General features: G+C 37.2%; 1 protein-coding gene across 6 annotated transcripts in view; it reads right to left on the minus strand.

Annotated features, from left to right (window-relative positions):
* NSD2 (nuclear receptor binding SET domain protein 2) overlaps window positions 1-23,699 on the minus strand; it is a 106,277-nt gene that overhangs the window by 9,472 nt on the left and 73,106 nt on the right. For 5 of the 6 annotated variants that reach the window (XM_032186366.1, XM_032186369.1, XM_032186365.1 and 2 more), the window contains exons 8-17: window positions 22,718-22,836; window positions 19,595-19,676; window positions 18,463-18,587; window positions 6,192-6,323; window positions 4,998-5,121; window positions 3,756-3,956; window positions 2,924-3,103; window positions 1,714-1,870; window positions 688-893; window positions 157-260 (exon numbers count right to left, since the gene is read on the minus strand). In XM_032186366.1, the coding sequence (XP_032042257.1) occupies window positions 157-260; window positions 688-893; window positions 1,714-1,870; window positions 2,924-3,103; window positions 3,756-3,956; window positions 4,998-5,121; window positions 6,192-6,323; window positions 18,463-18,587; window positions 19,595-19,676; window positions 22,718-22,836 (1,430 nt within the window). Of the gene's footprint in view, window positions 1-156; window positions 261-687; window positions 894-1,713; window positions 1,871-2,923; window positions 3,104-3,755; window positions 3,957-4,997; window positions 5,122-5,948; window positions 6,324-18,462; window positions 18,588-19,594; window positions 19,677-22,717; window positions 22,837-23,699 lie in introns of those variants that run through there. The other variant, XM_032186371.1, reaches the window with a different exon arrangement.

Raw genomic sequence — 23,699 nt, forward strand, 5'->3', positions numbered from 1 at the left:
CCAACAGAAACAAAATTTCATAATTACTTGGCTCTAAAGAAAGCGCAGTTACCAACGCATCATTACAACCTCTCCTCCCCATCACACCATTCAGCTCTTACTTTCCAGTGCTAGCCTAGACCTCTGAGTACAGAGTGGGTCTTCCTCAAATTTTACCTTAATATGCTTGTACGGTGGAGGTTTACGTTCGCTTTCTTGGGTTTCTTTGGCTTCTCGCTGTAACTTTATTTCTCGAAATCGAGCTTCAGCTTCTTGCAAAGCTAAAAGAGATTGTCATATCAAAAAAAAAAAAATTAGAAAGAATCACTCCTGTCGAGTTGACCTGCTTAGTACCATGTGTGTTAGAGAAACATGCTCTAATTCCTAGCTAAACCATTAATTGGCTTCCAACCAATGCTTCTGGAGTGTTAATGCTCTTAACAAATTTATCAATTCTACTGCCTGAGTTATACTCATTTGCTTTTCAAAAAGCCTAAGTCATCAGAAATAATTTCAATCAGATGCTATGTTTTTAAAAATCATGATAATAACACTTTAGTTCAAAGTTAGTAATAGTGACTACTGGTCAAAAAAGTTTTGTACTTCAATATTGTAAAACAAATGCACAGATACAGTCCTGAGGCTACGTGTGAAGAAAGTAAAGCATGCATATCGCAAGTTTATTTTTCTTTACTTTTAGCTATGTACCATTTTTGAAGACTTTTCCAATTCCTTTAATTCCCTGGTATCTACTCCCTCTGTCTCCCTCCATATACGGGAACACCCGTGCTTGGTGCGTCCAAAAGTAATCCTTGGAACCAAAGAAAAACACAGGAAATTCTCCGATTTCGTGCTTCATTTTCTGGATATTTGGTGGAACGTTTTTCGGATGGCAAACTTCTGCAGGCCACCATCTAGCACAGAAGTACAAATAGAAAAGCACAGCAATTTAGTAAAGCTTTTTCAGCAAGTTTAACAAAATCACCTTGAGTGGCAGTAACTGATAATTATTTTCAAATATAGGATGAAAAAAAAAAAATGCCTCAAACTGAAAACCAAATCAAAACACCCTGAAGTAAACTTTAAATCCCCTCCTCCCCACACTCCAACTCACTGGGCAGAGGAAGAAGATTAGGCTAGAAAACAAAAGCCCACACTCAGATCTGTAGGACTTTCACTTGTCTGCAAGATAAGCATACACATAAAGCTCCTCATATCTGGTTAGCAAAAGCATCTTTAACAAAGTCTGCGATCTCTGTAATTGTCAAAGATTAAGAGACAGCTGATAACAGCTATTAAGGCTTTCCAGGGTAAACCCCACCCACCTCTATCTCACCCAAATCTCAATGAAGTGTAAAACCTTGACAGCTTGATTGACTTATCTGCCAGTCAGGAAGGTAGCAATTTAGCCAATTACAAGTTATACAAGCTTAATTATTCGAAGAGATCTCTGAAACAAAAGGGGTTGAAGGCATCCTTAGTAGAAGCACACATCAGGAGACTCAGGAGGAGTCCTGTGAAGATACTGCCATGGCAGAGAGCAACAGCAAAGCTTTAAAGTCTTGGGACTGGGGTGCTAAGCACAGCAACAGCTCCATGTGAGGTGGGATCCCTCGTTCAGAGAAATGAGAAGTGTGTGTGCAGCAAGGTTGGCCTACAGAAGAAACCAGCTATATGACACTTTATTAAAATACTCTACTATTACTGTAAAAGAAAATAAATTGTTCATCAGACCTGTAATTTCCCAGTTTAACCCAAATAATATCCTGGAAATGGAGTTTCTTCCCTGCCCTGCAGTCGTTGCAGTACCAGCTCCCATCTGGCATTTCAATGTTTAAACAGTCTGGGTGAAACGCTGCAGGACATGACTCGCAGCACAACAAGCTTCCTCCTTCCGAGAAAAAAAAAAAAAAAAAAAAAGATTGAAAAACATCAAGACAAAAAAAAAGTTTTGCATTCCAACCAGATTCAAAGCAGTGCGGTACATATGTGGTAGGTTCAGCCAGAAAAAAATGGTTAAAACCATGCCAGTCTGCAACAAACGTATCATTTAGTTGTGTACCGAAACCAAAGGATCCTGACTCATTTGAATGCCTGGCAGACTCGGGGTTAGTGATACATACAAATTAACAAGCAAGCTAGTTACAAAAAAGCCAGAATAATGTACCACAAAGTAAAATTACTTCATTTTAACAATTATAATATATTTAACATAGTTTAATATATATTAAGAATTTACTGTATGTAAAATTTGGACAACAAAAATTAAGCCTAATCAGATTTCTCTGATGTTTTTTTTCCTCGGGAGAAGAGGTGGGGAACAAGATTGTTAGTTTGTTCCATGAATTAACAAGTAGAAAGTTAGCTGCTGCTTAGCAAGCTGCTACACTGCATGTTAATTTGTTAACAAATCAGGTAAACCCTCGTTGCCACCGTTTAATCAGCACTACGTGTTTTGTGGTTCTCAATATGAAATAAATTTATTATACAACATAAAGGAAAACATCCTTAATTAGTGGCCCGCCTGGCAACAACTACTACGGATTCAATTTGCTGTCTGCTATTAAACTGAAAGCAACTCTTAAAATATTTATGTTTTAATATTACATATTAGCAATAAAGAAACACAAAAAGAGCTTCAGTACATTGCACACAGGAAAGAACAGAGGACTTCTCATTATGCGTCTCTGGCAAAGAATTAAATTAGGCTTCTGGTTGCTGGACAAAGTCCAAGTGAAAACATTCTTTAGTAAATTATATCTGCAAAAAAAAAAGGATACTCAAAAACTTAAAGCAGCACAAGCCAACCTGAAGTTATTTCAATATCTAAGGGAGTCAAACACTTTTCTAATAACTTTGTGTAGACAGATTAGTAAATAAAATGTAAATTGAAGAATAAAGCATTTTGCTGTTACATATACGTAAGAGCTTTGCATCAGTTTACCTTTTGAACACACAAAGCACCAGCTCACATTGACATGCGCATGATGACTTTTCCCTTTCATGGCAGTGAAATGATTCGTACAAACAATGCTGTTGGAAGCGATGACTGCACATCCTGCAGCAATGCAAACGTCTCCAGCATGGTATGCAACAGGACAGCGAACACAACGCATCATCTTTCCTAGCAAAGCAGAATACTGCCATATTATTTTTGAACAACACCCATCTCTTATTTGATCTAAAAAACTCGTATTATTACCCGAGGTAGCCTATATACACAAAAAAATATATCAGCTACATCGTCAACATCTGCATATTTACGTTCAGCAACAATACTGTTTTAACAAAAGGTTTTTAAAGAACATTATACTGAGATTAAAGCACTACACTATTTAACCGTGAAGGCTTTAGCTGTGAACAACCAAGTAGACAAGCTTTCCTCAGTCATGCAGTTTTGTCTACACATGTTGCCCCAAGCTAAAAATACACATGGAGTCACATCTTCACGTTCAGCAATGTGCATTTGCAGATTTTGCCCTTGCTCTGTGTGCCCTGTCTCTCACTGACTACCATATATGCATTTCATTCTCTCTTGAGAAGAAAACATGCCTAGCCATAGATAATTTAAAGCTAGTTTAAAAAGACCATAAACAAGGTAAATACTAACATTGACAACAATTATGCAATTATTATTATTTAAAAAAAAATCTGAATCAATGGTACACATATGCCTGAAATTGCAGCTTGGAGCTACTACATAAACAAATTCCTTACCTTAACAGACCGTAAACAGACTTAATTTATCAGGCATTAAAATGTAAAAATGAAACTACCTTTTGAAATTCGTGGATGGGAGGGGTTACTAACATGACAACTTAGGCAGCTGTGGAGAGGACATCGAAAACCCCTGTTCTCAAAAACAGTTAGATGGAATTTTTTCACACAGGCTTCATGGTAGAATTTTCCACAGTGAGAGACGACACAGCGTTTCAGATCTGCCTTTCTCTCTTTACACACAAAACAGGTATGCACACCTAGTGGCAAAAGTAATGAAAATAATGTAACTAACTTTTCATCCAAATGTGTATTTAAAATGTTTTTGTTTGTTTGTTTGTTTGTTTTTTTTTAATCACACAGTCACATGTAGGGGAGGTGTTGTGTTTTCTTTTAAAATGAAAGCAAATTATATTATTGGATAGAGCAATTTATTTGCTTTAACTCTTCAGCATTAAATACTGATCTGTTTAGATACAGAAAAAATAAAATCAAACAAAGCAAAAAATAAAGTTACAATGCAAACCCACTGCAGTTAAAGTGTACGCAACACCCAAAGCCTCACTGATCTGCTTTTATGTTCTTATTCATAAGCAACAGTATGCCAGGACAACTGAATTTTTTGTTAAAGCAATGAAACTGGATGATTGGTTGTCTGTGATCCTGTATAATTCGAAGCGGTTCCACCAACCTAGGACAAATATCTGCCAATCTTTTCTCTGGACTGCTTGGATCAACCTTATTTTGAAGCAGTCTTTTTCCAGCAAGGCTCACCACATGTTCTGAACTGAACTTATGAGCAAGAACACAAATGTTTTATGTAATATTTTCGATTAAAAACTTCCAAGCAGTTATTATAGGATTAAAAGCAAATGAAATTAATAGCAATAAGGTAGTCTTTTAATAGGAAAAGCAAGAGATTGATACAGACACACAAAGAACTGAAAAAGGACTTAAAATGTTTCACTTGCTGCTTTTTAGGTCTTTTTTAGGATTTCTTAGGTCTTTGTGACAGACATTAATTCTACTCTGTAATTGTAGTCAGCAAAGAATCTGCAATTATGAAGGCAGTGGAATTCAGGGCAAATCAGCCAAGTTGCAAGAGAGCTCTCACTGAAAACAGAGTGAGCTTCCTAAAACATGGCAAAGTTACAACAGCAGAATTCCCACCCTGTCAGGCACCATGGGATAAGTATAGTTTATTCATAGATACATACTCTGTCCAGGATGATTTCCTGTAACAATGTATGAGAAAACTACAACTTTTTTTTTCTTTTATTAATAGAAAGGGACAAACTTGCCTGATGTACATTCACTACAAATGAATTTTCCTGCAGGTCTTCCAGAGAGCCCAAGGCAGCTTACATGAAAAGCTCGATAGCAAAGTCCTTCACACAGTAGGAGATCACCTGTTTTTTCACACAGCTTTTACAACACAAAGGCATTGAATGTTAAAGAAAAGTTCATATGTGGAAAAAACTGTTTTCTTTATTCCTTGTCATATATTGCTCCTCAGAAATCTCTTTTCCCATTGTTGAAATCAAATTTAACAAGTGAAGACAATTCTACAAGCATCATCACATGCCCTTGCTTCCAGTAGAAACAATTATTTGTCATTAAACTGCTTAAACTGCTAGAAACACCACTCATAGAAATATGGTTCATGAGTAAATACAATTTGACAGAAAAAAGGAAAAGAAAAAAGCTCTAAGAATTTTTTCCCTGAGCACACTGATGCATCTGAGTCGTGTTAAAAAGCATCCTTATTTCCCTTTTCTTTGGCAAAAAAGAAATTAATCTAGGAGGCACAATGAAACTTCTATGCCCAGGCTGTTAGCAATGACACATGCATAACTAAAAATGAACTCGACAATAATGCTGGCAGAATTTAAGTGATTAGCCAATAATTAAAGATAGATATAACCTCATCATCACTATGTACAAGAAGAAATAGAAATATAACTCCTTGTCCAGTCTCCTAGAAACAAACATAATCTGCCCAGAGGTATTGTGTTATCCTTTCGTAATCTAAGAACAGTGTTAGAATAGTTTCAGGAAGGGTTCTGCTTTCAATATACAGGCTTTGCTCCTCGTGCAGTGCTCACTCAGAAGTGCAGAACCAACTGTGTTATATTTCCTTCACTTTATGAACAGATAAGCAAGCAGCTCTTCCCAATCATTTAACTAGTTACACGACAACATTCATGCACTTACTCTGAGGTACAAATTATGTTTATTTTACAGACCTGGAAACTAAAACAGAAAGGCTAAGTCATGTATTTGAGATCAAGGAAAAAGAAATTAGGGATCAAGAAAAAAAGAAATTAGGAATGAAGAATTCCATTTACTGACGTGGGGACCTGATCACTTATATCTCCTCCGTGAGACATGCACAATAAACCTGTTTCTGGCCTAATGTCATTTTCACCTTTAAAAAGACCTTTTCTAGGAAACCTCAGAAACCACAGCTCCCTGCCCCAGCTAACATCTCTCACCTGACACACATATTCTTTTTTTGTTCCCGCTCCTCGCTCAGATTTTTTGGATGATATAGACACTTCAGTCTGAGTTTCATCAGCACTTTCATAGGGAGACTCTGAGCGCTCATCTCCTTGGCCATCGGAGATCTGAAGATTAAACATACATGTTAGAGAAAGCAGTCATGTATGGTGCAGTTTGTTCAGAATATCAACTGAAGCAGACGGCAATTCAGGCTAACAGACTGAGGCACATTCTTTTGGGTTTATTTCCCCACCTTTAAAGGAAAAAATGGATTAAAACCAGAGTATGTATTTGTGCAAGTCTCTGCAAAAACAACCATTTTCACAAATTCAACAGCTGCTAAAGCAAAATACCAAGACTTTGTAATATGGCATTTTATTCATACTCAGCTCTATGATCTAGTTAGTCAGGAGTGCCCAGCCAGTAACACGGGGACATTCTCAGATTCCTTGATTAAAGTTTGAATATGTGCTTTACGAGACACTAATAGTTCATTTCAGAAACTTAGTAAAACCTTATGCTGCATATGAAAGTCTCCTACCCAAATATTCTCCTAGAAAGTGGGACCAATATGTAGAAGAAGAAAAAAAATACGTTCGTAGAATGTTATAACTAACAATGAATTCAAAAAGATGACTCTGTTATGGATAAATCTTATGTAACAAATCTAGATGTGTTAGAGGATCTTTTTAATATCCATAATTTACTTTAGGGAAAAGAAAGTAATACTTAGGAGAAAATATAGGGCATTTTTCAGTTCAATAGAATTTAGGGCTGGAATGCAGAAATGAGTCATTTGTCTTATCTCTTGTTACAGCATAAAATGCAGAATTTCAAATTGCTGCCCCCAGACTGAACTCAAAGAACTGTTTGGCTAAGTACATTCTCCAGGAGAGCATCCCAATTTGCATTGCAAAACAAACCTGCCACCTCTCTTGAAGCTTATTCTAATGGCTATTCACACATACCATCAAAAATACTGCCTCATGCCCCTTTTGAGTTGTCTAACTGCAAATCACAGCTGATGATGGTTTCTCAAGGGGTTTCACCTACATTAAAAGTCCTTTGGAACCAGATTTTTTCCTCCTGTGGAAGCAAGCTGCAATTAAGCCCGTTTCAATCCTATTTGGATTGAAGACCACATTTAGCCAGAATGAGGTCTCAATTTCTCACTACGGATTTTTTTCCAGCTTCAAGAGGATTTTAGTGGGTTTTCTCTAAACCTTATCTGTACTTTACAAAGGCTGTTGAAAAATCAGGCATGAGAACACCACAAGCCTCCCAAGCACTATATTCAAATCAAATCAACATCCTGCTCCTCTCCACTACTTCTGTTCCCCTTGGCTAAGGCTCTCCCTGAGCATTTTCAACACAGCACTGAAACTCACTGTAAACTGCCAGAGTGCTCAAGAGATCATTTTGCCAATAGCTGTTTGTCAGGACACAGGCAAACTTTATATGAAGAATTTGCTTTCTGCTTTCAGATGTACAATCTTATATTTATCTACAGTAAAGCACATTTGATTAAAACCTGTCCTGCTCACCAAGTAATGGAGACAGCTACATGCAACCTCCCTATGAGCCAATCTCCACACCGTGTGCAAATTTATTAGAAGTGATTTATTTTGAAATCAGAGATAAAAATGTGAAGATGTATCAGGCCTAATATAAGTCTTTATAAAATCCCTTTAGAAATGCAGGCTTTGAGAGATTATTTCTCACCGTTGCTTCCAGCTAGCTTGCATTCCTTCAATTACCATTTGCTCTCTTTGACTTTGTATAAGAATATTTCACAAATTGGATCATATTGACTTTTTTTTTTTCCAGATTACTTGCAATGATTTAAATGCATTTTCTCTGTGCAAATGCATACTACTGAAGTGATTCCTGCCTACATTTTACCTACGAATATTTCTACAACTGGATTGATCTTGAGATTCTGCCAGAGGGTTTTAGAAGTGAGTTAAAAGAAACTGCACGTAAAATCATTGCTTTGTTCAGATACCGGGAAACCTCTGTCCTCTGGAAAGAGAGTGGAAATAGCAAACTGCAAACGCAGCTGCACCCTGAGCAGCCAGTTTTTGCTGGGAAGCGGCAGATTAAGAAAGGTAGTACTGGAGTTAAGCAAAAAAACAAAAATGTTTTCCCTTAGGGTTTAAGCGAAGTTACACAACACGCTTATTTCTGTTTAAACTATTCCCCCAGAAACGCTAATTAGTATAAGCCGTGCACTGCTGTAACTCTAAGGAAAGGTAATCCTGTTGACAGATGACAGCCTTTCAGAAACCCCTCAGATATGGGGCACAAAATCACAAACGTACAAATCATAAATTGAAAACTGTTTTCCTACAAACCTGGAATGTTACTGCCTTAGTTAATGCAATAGCCCTTCATTTACATTAAACGGCTCCTGAGCCAAAGCAGCACTGGCAAGAATTAAACACTACATCCCAAACACGGCCACAAAACCCAATTTCTAGCAGCCTGTTTAAGACAAAACTTGGCAGTTTACAGCAGCCTATAGATTAATGCCGGATTTCAAGCCTGAATACCGACATGCCTAGCATGAAGCAAATACCTTTAGTCATAGAGCTATACAGCAACCAGGCTGAGAGTGTCTTGTGAGACGAGTGTGATCTGCCCTTTGTGACTGCCCGGAGCCCCCCCCGTGTTAAAAACAAGATGCTCGCCAAGCGCCAGCTCTGCACTAAGCAGGGATACCTGCTTGTGGGCTGCTGCAGTGCCAAAGAATCAATATGTGCATAAGCTCAGCATCAGGCTTTTATTGCCTCGTGCAGGCTGCTGCTACAGAGCAAAACCGCTGCCTGGCTGCTGCCGCTACCTGAAGGTTTATCACATCCAACAGTCACGTTATACGTAACTCATACAAAGCTACCATCATCACTACCCATTTTATACCAGCTCATTTTAGGAAGCTCACGAAGGAGAGGGGCTAGCAGATTCCCCCATACAATTGTAAGAAAGGGGAGCATTTCCTGAGGATAATTCAGAGTTTGAACCTAGTCTCAGGCGCTTCATCTCACAGGACAAACACTTTTCTACCGGCCACCTCCCTGTGTAAATATCCCCCATTCTATGCAGCCCTCTTTTGGGTCTGCTCCCTCTGCGGCGAGAGCTCAGCTCCCTCAGGAAAAGCAGAGGATGACAGCAGCAAAGTGAAACGCCTGCCCGTCCCCTTCAGGCCTGCGTGGAAGGGGCTGAGGCAATTTTGGCTGAAAATGTTTCTCGGGGAGGCCTTACGGCCCGGTGGCATGTAGGGCACGGCAGGCCTGGGAAGGCCACGCCTGCGCCCTCCACAAGCCGCGGCAGCAGGGCCAGGCCTCAGACCCAGCCGGGGCTCACAACACAAATATCTGCAGGTCACAAACACCAAGGAAAGGTGATTTACAAGACAACTGCCGCAAATCTGTGCCGCAAATCTGTGCCTAAACACAGCCACCTCTAAAATTAAACATTAACGCTCCTGTGGTTTGTTAGCATGGCTAGCGTGTCACAGAGTGAAGGGTCTGACAGGACGTACACAAGCACGTACCCACGTCACAGCATTGTTCTGCGAGAACCGGAACAGCTTTTGGGGTCTTTTTTTTTCAAAAATTGCTACTTTACAAACTTCAATCTTCCTTGTGATCATGCCAGAGCTTGTCTTGTTCTTATTTTTGTAACACAATCTCCTCAGCAAAGCAAATTGCATGTAATTACCTCTTCTGATATTTAGGCCAAGGTTCAAAGGAACCAACACTTCGATTAATGGCAAAAGCTGTTAATTAGTAATTTATAGCCATTGCTGGTTGCTGATTTTACATTTTGAGGAATTTCTTATTTCTCACAAAGGCAAAGTACAACTTTTAAGAAAGAGCGAATTTAGGGGGGAAAAAAGAGTTTTTCACTTTGGCTGTATAGTGACTGACAAGTTTCGGCAATGAAATCACACCCGAACTCTATAATCACCTGCATTTTTCATTAGCAATTAAAGATGTTGCAACACGGAAGACACCGTCCTTTTGCTGCAGTTAGTATCGGCACAAGCACCGGCAAACCTTACACATCACACAGGCTCCCCTTACCACCGCCTTCAATTTTTAAATCTCCCAATTATTTTTAGAGTGGCTCCCGTTAGAGGCTTGCACTGGCTGAACACAGAGCAACCGGCTGGCATTTCAGAACTCAAATCCACGTCTTTCTACTGGAAACCGTGCATCTGTGAGCACAGGGGAGAGGGAAGGGATAAAACTGGCCAGAAAACGTGGTCTGACCGAAAGCACGAGGAGCCCTGCTTCCTTTCACCGTCGGATTCTCAAGACTCTCTCTCCTCTCCCGTGTACATCAGTTGTTATTCACTGCTCGCACGTGTAAGACTCAAAGAGAACACGTAAGGACACGTGACTATTCTTATTCCCCCCTCCCCTTTTTTAACACAAGTTTTCTATAGCTTTGTTCTTGGAAAAAAAATATGTTACTGAGTAGATGGGAAAGAATTTTTGGCATCTCTGTAAATTCTTTTGGTTTCGTATTGTATTTTTGCATAACGGTTGTTGCATAACGGGCAATTGTTTAACAGCTAAACAGCAGGACAAGATTTTCTATCACTTCCTGAGCTACTCTGCCCCAGCGTTTGTGCAAAAGGGATGGTCAATGTGCACAGAGATGCGAGGACAGCCTGTGGAATAATGTAATTTCCTTCTCAAGATTATGTTGAATAAGAATTTGGATTTGATGGAGGCTGTTGGGCAGGCTATGAAAGGAAGAATAAATGTCTGCAGATTCACATTTAAAATAAGACATTAAAGGGAAAAAAAATAAGGAAATAAATTGAGTCAGCTATGTGCATTTTGTGATTTTATGTTTATATTCTTAATTTTGTTTTCATTTAATCTGTCATAAAAAGATTCGCGGGGTAGGCAAAGGAAGAGGATTTGACAGAACCATCATGGAAAAACTTTTCAAATGTTTTTCCTACTATGAGTCTTTCCTCTGCTGCAAGACTGAGAGTTTCAGTTAAGCACATGGCTCACTGCTCCATCAATTAAATCACTTAAAGGTGAAGGGATAACCACTAATGTATGGAAACATCTCTCACTCTCACGTCATTCAGTACGTCTAGATGTTGAGTTCAACCCTACAACAACAATTTCTTAAGTATGTTTGCAAACAGGTACCTGGTTCCAGTTTCAGCCACACACTACAGCAGAAATATGAGCCAATTTCTCATCCTGGCATTATTTTTATTTTTTTTTTATATATATTTAGATGCAATTTGCTATGTAAGCTCAGCTTGCATATATCTAGGATTATAGGGATGTACTCTGCAAGTGGCATTATTAGTTCCTCATCTGGATAGTTGAAATATCATGTAATTTAATGTAAAAGAAAATCAAAATTGGTACTGACATATATCAGTATGACTGGCTGCCAGCTGAGAATATGTTACAAGAAAGGATAGTCTGGAATTTAAGGAGTCAAATGATTCTGTGTTTCAAAGAAGTGGGTGAGGATGAAGTGAAATATTTATGTGGACATTTTCTTCATCCACTCATCTTTTTTTTTCTATTTAAAATTTTCTACTTCATTCACAATTTTCCACTTTGTTACAGACAGCTCCAAAATCATGTAGCAAATACCAGTGCCAGCAAAACCATTACATTGCAATTTCAAGGAAAAAGATGTTCAGAAATTCTAGATTTGAAAATAAATGGCTGTATTCATCCAATCTGCAGCCCAAGAATTAAAAAAACAAACAATGTTGCCAGAGTAAGAACACAAAATGCAACTGTTCTGCTTTTCAAGCCTGATCCTCAATCAGCTGTTGACCTGGCCATTAAATGTGGTTGTTGGTTGTTTTGTATTTTTTTCTTTTACAGTTTGGGATTAAGTCTTTATTTTTAAAAGCTGATATGCAAAACTCTCTTTGCTGGTTCATGTTATCCTGGGGGCAGGAAAGGGGTGGTGTAGGTGGTGTCTTTTTTTCTTTCCTATAAGTACCTCCTGCCCTAAAGGACTAGAACATCAATATTTGTCGAGGCCAAAACATATGCCCCATGAAGCAGAAGTTTCAAATACTATTCACTGTGTGTTAGCAATTGGAAAATGAAAAAGGTTCAATTACTCTTCAGTGCTTATGGGCTTCACTATGAATTCTCCTCTCCTGTAGCCAATTCAGACAAGCTTTCCCTGCCCAGTGTTTGAAGGTTCAAAATGAATTTGGAAATTTAACATGAGAAACTTGCTAGCATTTATGCATCCATGATGCACAAACAGGAATGGGCTCCAATAGTCACCACTCTACCAGCTGCAAACCCTTTCAGATTTTTCTACCTACCGAAGTGCAATTTCATTAAAATGTACATATTCTTCCTCAGAACACTTACTTTATCAACTCATTCAGTCTTATAAAAACACTTCTTGTATTACTCACATGTGCTTGTTTAACAGCATGTGAGTATTAAGAATACAAATTGCGGTCTTAGGGTTTTAGTCATATTCAAGACAATGTTGCTCTTCTGTCATGTTGTGCTTAAACAGTCAGAAAATCAAATAAAGGGCAAATTTTTCCAGAGCCAGAAAAGTTAACCCTCCCACTTCCCTTTGTTTTACTCAAGCATCTCTCGTTTTATAAGCCTGGCTGTAGAACATAAAATGGAAACAAAATCCACAATGTACACTTATTTTAAAGCTTGGGGTATATAAAATGAAACTAGAGCATGGTAGAAAATTCTGCTTTCTTGTTTGGTAAGCAAGTCACCTCTGCAGCAGGATCAGCAGGATCCGTAAGAGAAAAGCCCCCAAACCAAAAGTAACCTACCACTCCTTCAGAGTTGTCTTAAGCTACTCAGCTGGCTTAATTGGCATCCTCTCTCGGGTCATCCACTATCTTTAGCAGGTATTTTTATTAAAAAAAAAAAAAAAAAAAAGTAATTTATCATTTTAGAAGCATTTTAGAAGCATGTTTCCATGACTTCTGAATGCTGTTGGCTTTTAAATTTCACTATGTTTAAATCTAAGGACACTGCTACAAGCTCAGACTTCCTGAAGTGAGTTTAGGGTCAGTGATCTCCACACCACAGACATCCAGGAGGAAGTGGTCTGGTCTGGCTAAGAGCTTCCTATAGAAAGATTGGAGTAGGAATGTTCTGATAAGCAAACTCTTTAGTCTTTCCACAGGGAAACACCAACTGCATTTTCTTCTTCTTAACAAAAGCTTAATGACTGGGATTTTTGTTGTTTGTTTAATCTAAGCACAACTTCTATAAAAATAAGTTAATAAGCAACATACAGGTAGATCAGACTGTATTCAAAAGACAATCTATTGTGCACCCACACGGAGACAGAAAAACTGACAGAGCCAATTGAGTTACAGTTAACATTTCCTTTATTTCAGTATAAGAATTCCTGAACTGAAGAATGGTATTTTGGCCCATACTGCTAGACTAGATAAATTCTTTAAGTATGCGGTGCCACAAGTGTACACAGTACTATAAGAGCAAAAAGACGGCCTGGGACAAGGTTCATTTTTATTATTAGCAGTAGTTAGACGTTTCAGATAAGGATATTATGCATTTCTGAATTTGCCTGGAAAGTTAATTAAAACTCTGAGAACATTTTAAAACATTATAAAATTGCCTACAGATACTCATGATACTTTGGTTTTGGACGTGGAATAAAAACCTACATTAGATAAACATTCAGTAAACAGATTCTCTGCACTCTGAAGCCTAGGTAATACACAAGATGAGAATAGTTACATAAGAAACTTAATTTTCTACACAAAATGTGCTGCCAAAGAACAAAATTCAAGCCTAGAACTTTTTTTCCATGTGAAAGTGGAAGCATCGTAACAAAACTGTATGACCTGGTGGGCAATGCAAGTCATTTCAACTGTTAGAGGCTTTAGCATGAAAGAAGTCCAATTACTTGCAGCATTCCACAAAAATGAACCCCTGTCAGCTTATTGGTGCTTTGAAACAGGAAAAAGAAAAACTATAGGCATACAGAAACAAACAGAAAACAACTGTCTGCTAAGTCACAGAGAATTCCAAGTGACACTAAATATTAAATTATTCTTAAATCTTGTTTTGAAGAGAAAATTATCTTCGAAGGAAGCTAAAATAAAATGCCAGAAGCACACTGATTTTTATTTTTTTTTAACAACCTGCAAGGTTATCTTCAACTATTTTTTTTCTTTAGGGCAGTAGTTTCTTTAAAATAATGTGAATTCCTTTCTTCCTTCCTGTTCTTAGAAACTCAAAGGCGGTTATTTTTACCTTTAGTAAGCACGCCTAGAATATTTCAGTTGTATACTGTAGGACAACTAGACTCCAGGGTTGAAAAATGGAGCTGACGTACTGTTTTGGTTGCAAGTTGTACATGTCTCATGACTGCCTTCTTCATCAAATAGCTTACCTTTTAAGATTTGTATGTGTTCTCTCCATTGTGTATACATACTAATACCCATAAAAAACACAGAAAAATCTGCCTCAAATTGATAATAAAAAAATATATCGTTTAATATGCACAAAAATAGCACAACTTAAGGCTACTGTCTTGCATTATTAGGTGTTGGAAATTTAAGAAGTTGTAGCTATAACCAGCAATTGCGTTTGTTTTGACACTGGATATTATGGAAAGTGGAAGGAATTCCCTCTAGGGAATATAAGGAACTTATGTTAAAAACAACACCTTCAAAATCTTTCACGGGCTTCTTTAAACTGCCATCTGCTGGTCAGCTCATACTTCATGAGGGTATGATGAATGACAGACTAGCTAAGAATTTAGAGTATTACATGTTCTTTATTTTATCCTCTCGTAAAAATATTACAATTCTTCGACAAAGTTCAGAAGTAGTATCTAGGCCCTGCAGGATGCTATGACACTTATCTGCTGTCAACAAATCCATCCAATTTAATGAAGCCAGCCAATCACCACAAAAATTGATTGAAAAGCTAAAGCAGATATGTCTCATGCAAACACACAAAGTGTGCTAATAATCCAGCCACAATGGTAATGCAAAGCCTTTTTTATTTATTAAAAAATACTGGTTATGCTCTACTAGCACCTACCACATTACTGGGGAGGGGAAGGAGAAAGTAAAAGTGAAACAAGAATACACCACCTGCATCTCTTCTCACAACTATCGTGTTTTGGATGGTTACACCAAGTCTTTTTTCAGCAGTACAAAACTACTCTGAACTTTTGCAGACTTGGAAGTGTTGAGTATCTGCCTTACACTAGGCCCCACCAGTTGATTATTAAGAACTGGATTTTAAGCAAAATCATATTTCACATAAAATACTGGAGGAAATCACTATTGATGCCAAGTGCCTAGAAGTAAAATTAAGTATTTTGTTTCAAGGTATGCAGGTAGGAAATTTATTCATTATGTATAAATACCAAATAAAAAATAAGGTATTGCTAACTTTTGCCCACTGACTTACAAAAAAACCTCTACTGATTCTTCTCGATACATCTTAACACAATTAAAAACCCAATTTTCTGAAAGGAGCGAATGTCTACCTTTTACTCTTTGATATGTCAGGTCTATATAAACGTTTGTCTGTTCTTAAGGCAGAAGTCCACCCCCTCCTTCCTCTTTCCCTTTTAAATTAGACACCCAAAGCAACTTGTTGATTTCAAATTTGGCCTCTATTCATATTAATTTTGTAATATTTCAAGTAAACACCATTTTAAAAAAATACCTCCAATAACGATAAAAAGCATCCAAAATCTCTAAAAAACATGTCAGATAAGATGATCTTTCAAACAAGAAAAAACTGAGCACACTCTTTCCTACTGAACATACCTTTCCTAGACTTCAGTTGCAATGGAGTGACATTTAAAAGGTGTGCAACTAGCAACAGTCCTTGACAAATAACAGTCATATGCAGGTTCCCTTCTGGAACCAGCTGTCCACAAGTAGTGTGGGGGAAAAAAAGAAAAAAAAAAAAGAATGAAATAAAGAGAAAAAACAGCCAGGATCTACTTAATATTGCTGTGAAGGTGTATGTGCTTGTGGAATATGCAGTACTTTTTTTCACCTTTGTTAGAAGATCATTTAAGTCAACATTTATAGTATAATAGTGAACACAGAAATATAATAGTCAGCAAATGTATTTAATGTTGAGAAGAATTACATCCTATTCAATTAGCTGAGCAAGGCTTTCAGCATTGCATGATTGTGTTTATGTTTTAAACTTTTTCCCTTATCACTCTGGAGAAGGTTTCCCTCTGGATGAATACTCTCAGGGCACACACAAATTAAGCCATTTAGAAAAGTGCTAAATAACAATACAAAAGGGAAAAAGGTTTTGAAAGCCACCCACAAAATTCAAGGTTTAGAGCCTTCCTTGTTCAGTAGGATAGATCAACAGTAACTTCAGAAACACATGCCTGTCATTTCTGTTTTATTTAAAGGCAAAATATACCTAATATCATAGGAAAGAAACTGGGGCCAATCCTTAGCTGGTACAAGTTCAGGTCAGTGTAGCTTTAAACCATCTAAGGATCCAACCCACTGTTATCTATTCCCCATCCTACCCAGTACCCCGCCCTTCCACCCCCCATATCTCTACTGTTTGACAGGATACATTTCTGGTATGTTGACTGTGATTGTTTTAAAACATTTTAAACCTTTGAGAACAATTAATTCCCTTTCTGATTTGTATATCTGTGTCTTACGAGCAGTGTAAGATGTTAATTTTTCTCTCATCTTTTGCTGTTTAGCAGTAGCTAAGTAAATTAAGAGCTAAGTTTTAAGATTTTCATAGAATCATCTTAGCCTATACAACCATATCCATTTTTACATGTGAATTGTTAAGATATAACCCAAAATCCTACAAAATAACCTTTTATAGGGAAAGATTTCTGGAGATTTTATTTTTTTATAACACAATATCTAGAAATAGGAGAATCTTTCTCCGGAGATTACAGTATTTAGAGATGCATATTTAGAATCAAAAGGATTGTATTTTCCTTAAATGGGTCTGGCTGAATGATGGTCCCAAACACAAACAGCTTAGACAGCAAGTGCTGGTACAAAAATCAAAATGGCAGAAACTGGTAAGTCAGCTTGGGAGTCTCTCGGTTGAGAAAACAAAATGAGAACAAGTATTACTTTACTTGATTGCTGCCCTGGACATTTTTTCCTGTGGGACTTTTGTTGTTTGTTTTATTAGGGCATAGGAGGGAGAATTTGGGGATTATTTTGTTTGATAGAATTTTTCAAGTTACAGTAAGATATACAGCCATTAACATGCAATCTTCCCCCACCCCCAAAGGTAAACCATTTACTGAACATAGTCTAGATATTTTAACTGCATTCATTATTGCGTCTAAGCGCCTCATGCTTTTGTTAGGGGAGATGAAAGAGTCTCTGCGATAGATAGAAGCCCTACTCCCTCATTAGCAGGCAAGTATTTTCTCTACAACTTCTGTAATACAAACTGCTTGAAGCTGTTTGTCCATGGATATTTTACTAAATCCTACCAACTACATTTCTGAACCCACCTGTGAAACAGCATGCATACTTCACCCTCATGCTGCCATTCTTTGGCTGATTTGTTTTAATAGTGTAGATGACTGGGGGAACGGTTTTAATGGATTGTATGAATACACTTCTGGTACATACATTTCATTTATTGTATGTCAGTTGAAAAGAATTACAGTTCCAAATATGCAGAGCTAAGACTATGATTAGTAAGTATCAAAAAGATACATCCTTCACTGCCTGCTTAACTCTACTGGCGATGAAGCTATTTGCATCACAGAGAAATAGCACTTAAACAGCCTGAAAACTAATTTGAGCTTAAAGGGGCTCTGCTCAGAAAACTGTCCAGTTCTAGATCAAACAGAGGATTAGGAAACTTGCTTCAATATAAAAGCTATGGCAACATGACAATATTGAGTTACATAATGTAACTAATGTAGTACACTTACATAAAGTCTGTAGAAGAAAATACAGAACACACTGGCATTTTACTTTGCCTCTAATAGAAGGTTACAATTCTAAAACTTTGTTGGTAAATACATTAAAAACCACAATAATATCTCGACGTCCCCAAATCAGACGTTCTTGTTACAATAAATGAATTTGCAATGCACACATTAACAGGTTTCACAGAGGCCAGAACTGTAACTTGTCTAGAGCACCAACGTTAGAGAATTCGCCTTTGTTTTTTGTTTTTAAACAAAAAGATTCACACCTGAAAATTTCTGTAATTAAATGGCTGTGTGCAAACACCACTTTTTTTTTACCTCATTCTCAGTTAAGGAAGCTGAAGGAGATGAACTCTTGCTAAAAGCAAGAGTTGAAGATTCTGCTGCTGAAGCCCGATTTCGCTTCTTCAGAGGTTTACATGCATCAGACAGATTTTTCGTTGCTGTAAAATAATTTTGGTTTACAAAGTGAAGTTTGGAACTTTAAAACGTTATCTCCCTGAAGCCATTTAAAATATTCCTTCATGTAAAGGAAGGAATGATTTAGGTAGGTCTTCTGGGAACCTACATAAGGCTGAGAGAACAAGAAGTTTCTGAAACCACGTGTTTTGTCTTGACTTTAAAAATAAAGGTTTCTATTAAGCAAATACGTACTACAAATGGCTAGAAATGTTTTCCCCAAGTTATTTTACTCATTTCTATTAAAACCAAAACACCTTGTGACTTATCGCCTCTTTAAAGCAGAGGTAACAGTTACATCCTCAGATAACTCTAGAAGGCCTATGTGATCTCATCTCAATGAGTATCACTAGTACTTTGCCAAGAGAAAGGTTACATACAGGGACCAGGTACCAGACATTATCTATGGCATGTCGCCGCTTCTACATTGCGCAGAACTTTCTGAAGCTTACTCGTCTTTGGCATTTCATTATAATACCTAGAGACACGCTCTTACAGCAGTTATCTTAAACTTGAACATCATTAATAAGTCTGACTTTTGGATTTTGGTCCAAGGTGATTTAGAATTCCCTCTCATGCGCCACACTGCCTCCCATCAAGCATCATTTACAAGGTCTAAAACCACATAGTAACTGATTACATTGATGGTCACTGCTCTTGTTTTATTGGGCAGATGAAGAATGACAAATTGGAGCAGTAGGATTCGTATCACTGCTTTCCAAGATCACAGGGCAATAGCTTTAATTTGGTGCCATCAAATGGTGAACTTGTGAACTGCTGCTCTAAATCAGCAATACACAATTTCAATCAAGTATAATGCTGCAAAATGGTGGTAGTGAAGGAAGAGGGCACGCTCCCCCCCCCAACTGTGGCATAGTGGCTGTAATTTGTTACTGCGTCAGCAAATTTAGGCGGCTGCCTCAGACAACCTGTTTATTTTAAAATTATTTAATTGAAAAAGTTACATTAAAACTTATTCTGACCACATTACCTGACTGGTTCTTTTGTGAAGAGGAGGTTTCTGTGACCTTAGTAGAGTTTGTTTTTGCTGTTTTGTCATTGCTTGTCTCCCTCTGTCACAAAAAAAAATATGAAAAAATAAAAAAACTCCTAATTTATGAGTGGTTGGACAAAACTGGCAATTACTTCTGGATTTATGTTATTAAAAAGAAAGTGTCTTTACAAATATCTGAATGGTAATGTAGTTAAGCTAGCCCCATTTAAGTGATTTTTTTAAAGCTCATCTATAGCACAGGGTACAAACCCATAAACAAATGAGAAAAATTAAAGAACAAGGTATTCCAGCATCCCACTTATCCATCCCAAACTCAGCATATCAAAAAGGGGAGCTCTATATGAAAATAAAACACGTAAATGACCCTTACTAGTCTTTGTCTATACTGGTCAAATTAAAACCTTTAATTATTAAAGGTAAACTGCAGAAGTAGTATATAAATTTGAGAATAAATGCAGAATTTTAAGTCTCAGAGGCTTGCTTTCAACTCCACAACTTATAGCAGTGCCATTTTTAAAATTACTATGGTTAAGATTGTTCCAGCATTTCCAAAATATAAACACTATTTTCAAGGGATCACATAGAGTGCATAAAGTCACTCCAGACTGAGAATTTATCATTAAATGTTCAGGCCAAAAACTAGGGAAATTTGGTCAACACTGTGTCAAAATTAGACACTATTCCTTACACATGATGCCACTGTTTTTTTCTTTGTATGTTACAAATTCATTCAAATAGTACGTCCCTAAAATTGTAGCCAAGTGTTTAACCCTGCCAAATGCTCAGACGATCAATAAGAAAATTCTAAAGAATTAGATATTTTTCATATTCTTTGTCTGACAATTTTATAAAAGCTGTCCAGGTGAACACCTTGAAAGCCAGAGACTGGTTTCCTTTGTAAAAATAAATACGAATGGATACTGTACTATAGATATGCTACAATGCACTTCTACTGATGTCTAAGCTACCCTACCACTGATGCTGCTGTGTAAAATGAATGAAAATGTACAGTTCACTCAATTTAAAGCAGGCTTTACAAAACTCCCATTGTGCTAATGTGCATTTTATATATGTCACGAAAGCACCAATAAACTAAATATTTTTTTTCAGAACTTTCATATATCTATTATGACTTTGTGCAACAACTTTGTGCAACAACATTCAGATTTCATACGTAAGAGCTGAGGGCAAAAAGGATAGGGTAACGCACAACTCTCATGCAAGAAGTGGTCATGAAAGATCATTAAAGTTTCACCTATCCAAAGCAATTCTAACATAAGCCTTCAAGCAAACTGGGACTAGAGAAAGGAAGGTGTATAGTTTGTGTTTGCTTTTTGGAATCTGTGTGTAGACATTTTTGCTGTTATTCGCTATATTTTTACTACCAGCACATATGGCTAGACGTACCCACAGCTGGTGGGAGCAGGAAAAAGACTAAGAGGTTATCCATTAAAAACTGGGAAGGCAGCAATTCTACGTGATAACTGACCCATCCGTGGACAGAAGCACAAAAATCACTGCCATATGCATCTAGTTTCCAAATTGCATAGTTTTTATACATACCAGACTCCTTGTAACTAATTCTGATAAACTGACCAGATAAAGGACATCACTTTTTAAATGTATATAACAAATTATTAAGTCAGCTTAATCAGTTATATGCATCTTATGAGAATCACTTATCTCAATCATTTGTTTTTTTTCCTGTCAATTGTCAAACCTGTATTGTGGAATCAAGACACCCAAAGCTCACCTTCGTGAACTATACTGCAACCACCTTTCATTCTACTTCTGATTAATCTGTGCTAATTGTTGCAAACAAATTCAGGTCAGACAGTAAAGAAGGAACTTTGGTGACAGTCAAAACAGGACTTCATAGCAGGAATTAACTGCAATCAATAAATATTTCCCTGTACCTAGCGCATTATAGTCAATTCAAATCAATTAGACAAGTTTAAAAATTTATCCTAGAATATAAAATGGATATTTAATGACTAATCTTTTAGAGCAAAAAGTGCAAAAACCACTTTTGGCTCTTCTCTCTGCAAAGGTAATAAAACATCTCTAAGGATTATCCTTACTCCTTACCAATAGGCTAGATAAGCCTGGCTATCCGAAATTCTACATGTTTTTTTATATTGAACACTAAAGAAATTGTCTGGATATCCACCTTATCAATAGAAGCAACTAAAAGAAGAGCCTATCAAACAAACGTGACATCTATAAACGTGACCTGCAGAATTAATTTAAAAAATCTACCACCTTCCTTATACTAGCTTGCTTCATTTAACCAATGTGCTACTGAGTCCTGAGGCAAGGTTTGCAATACTTACACTATGGCATGGTGCTCTTGTAAGATATCTGAAAACACCTGTGAGCTAAACTCTCCACAAATGTGAAACCTATGAAGTTCACTGGTCTAAATGCACAGCTAAATAAGCCTATGCTTGAGTGTCTCGAAGATTTGGGCTGACATCCATATACCTAGTTTTAGTGACCTGCATAAGGAAAACTCATTGTCACAAGCAAGCTATACTGAAAAGAAGCTTGTGATTTGCATGATAGAGACACAGTAATATTTACTGCAGTTTCCTAACTTAAGCAATTGGGCAGCACGTCACTAGAATGTACTACAAGCTTCGTTCCAGTTCCTGAAAAGTAGTTTTCCTGTTTTGTTTTACTTGCTTTCCTCTCTCCCCGCACTTCTGTCTGCAAGCAGCATTCACTAACATATACAGATTCTTGTATACGTTCCTGTATACACTCCTGAACTCTTATTCATGGGGAAAGAAAACAACTATAAAGCATGACAATAGTGAAAGGTCATGCCTCTGCACATTCCTTTGGGAAACAGACTTTCTCAGCATACATTTTCACCAGTCTACGTAGCAAGAGCATCTTGTTATATCTCCATCCTCAAAACCAAAGAAGAAAGCCCATGGCAACAAGCTCACGTTTCTCTGAATATTTACAACAGTTTGGTTTGATATACAAACATTACTTTTTTAATCCTGAAAATGGAAATGCTGACAAACTTAACTACAGCAATGTGTTTGGTGCTGCTATAAATCCACCCAAACAAACCAACAACATAATTACCTTCCGATTATTCTGTTTATCCATCCTGAGTCTTTTCCTAGGTGCTTCCTGAACTTCAAAATCTTCTGTAGGTTCCTTTGTCCTCTTTTTTTGGTTTCTTTTATTTCCATGTAAGTTACCTTGGGATGGGGGATGGGGGAAACTTACATGAAAAATAATCTAAAACCCACTTTCAAATTATTTTGAACTGATCTAGTTATTTAAGTTACTTTTCTTTCAGTCATTATTTTTAAAACATAGTTAAACATTAACACAGTTCGATGACCTCTTAATGCCTAAGGTCTGGTTTCTCTTTCTGAAGGCAAGCTCTAGACATATCCAAATCAATTGCTTAATACTCATTTTAGAAAGACTAAAGCACTAGTTTAAGATCTGAATATCACTGCCCAACATTTGTTTCGTATTGTTAGACTACACATAGTTGATCTATACAGCTTTTAACTCTTCTGCCACTTTATAATAGTCTCAGCACTGAATAAATGTTTACGTCTCCTTCAGGAGTTCTCCAGTTGATACTGGTGAAGTTACTGAAGACATCTATTAAAGGGCCTCTGGAAAAGACAAGATATCACCAACTGTACAGATTAATTCTCTCTTTCTGGTATGGCAATTCCAGGTGCTTTCCAACAAGCTTACTTATGTTGTACAGGAGACCATAAGATCCCCTTCCTTTGTGAACCAAAATCCTAAGAACAGATTCACTTTGGTCATTTTAAACCAAAATGGACTTATTCACACATTTTTATGATAATTCACTGTGAAGTTCAAGCAGCTGGCTAAATTACAAAAGCTCAGTGACTAACCTACATACCCTTTCCATAGGTTCAGCAATTGTTTACGCTTGCTCTACCTCAAAAAGACAGATGAAAGTTTAGGAAGTGGTCTGGTTCATCAGCATGAAACGGCAACATTTTTACACTCTCCAGTACTCTCTAGTTTATGAAGCTACCGAGTATTATTAATATGAAGATTGCAAGCTCCA

The sequence above is a fragment of the Aythya fuligula genome, chromosome 4, assembly GCF_009819795.1.
Source record: "Aythya fuligula isolate bAytFul2 chromosome 4, bAytFul2.pri, whole genome shotgun sequence".
In the NCBI taxonomy this organism is placed as follows: domain Eukaryota; kingdom Metazoa; phylum Chordata; class Aves; order Anseriformes; family Anatidae; genus Aythya; species Aythya fuligula.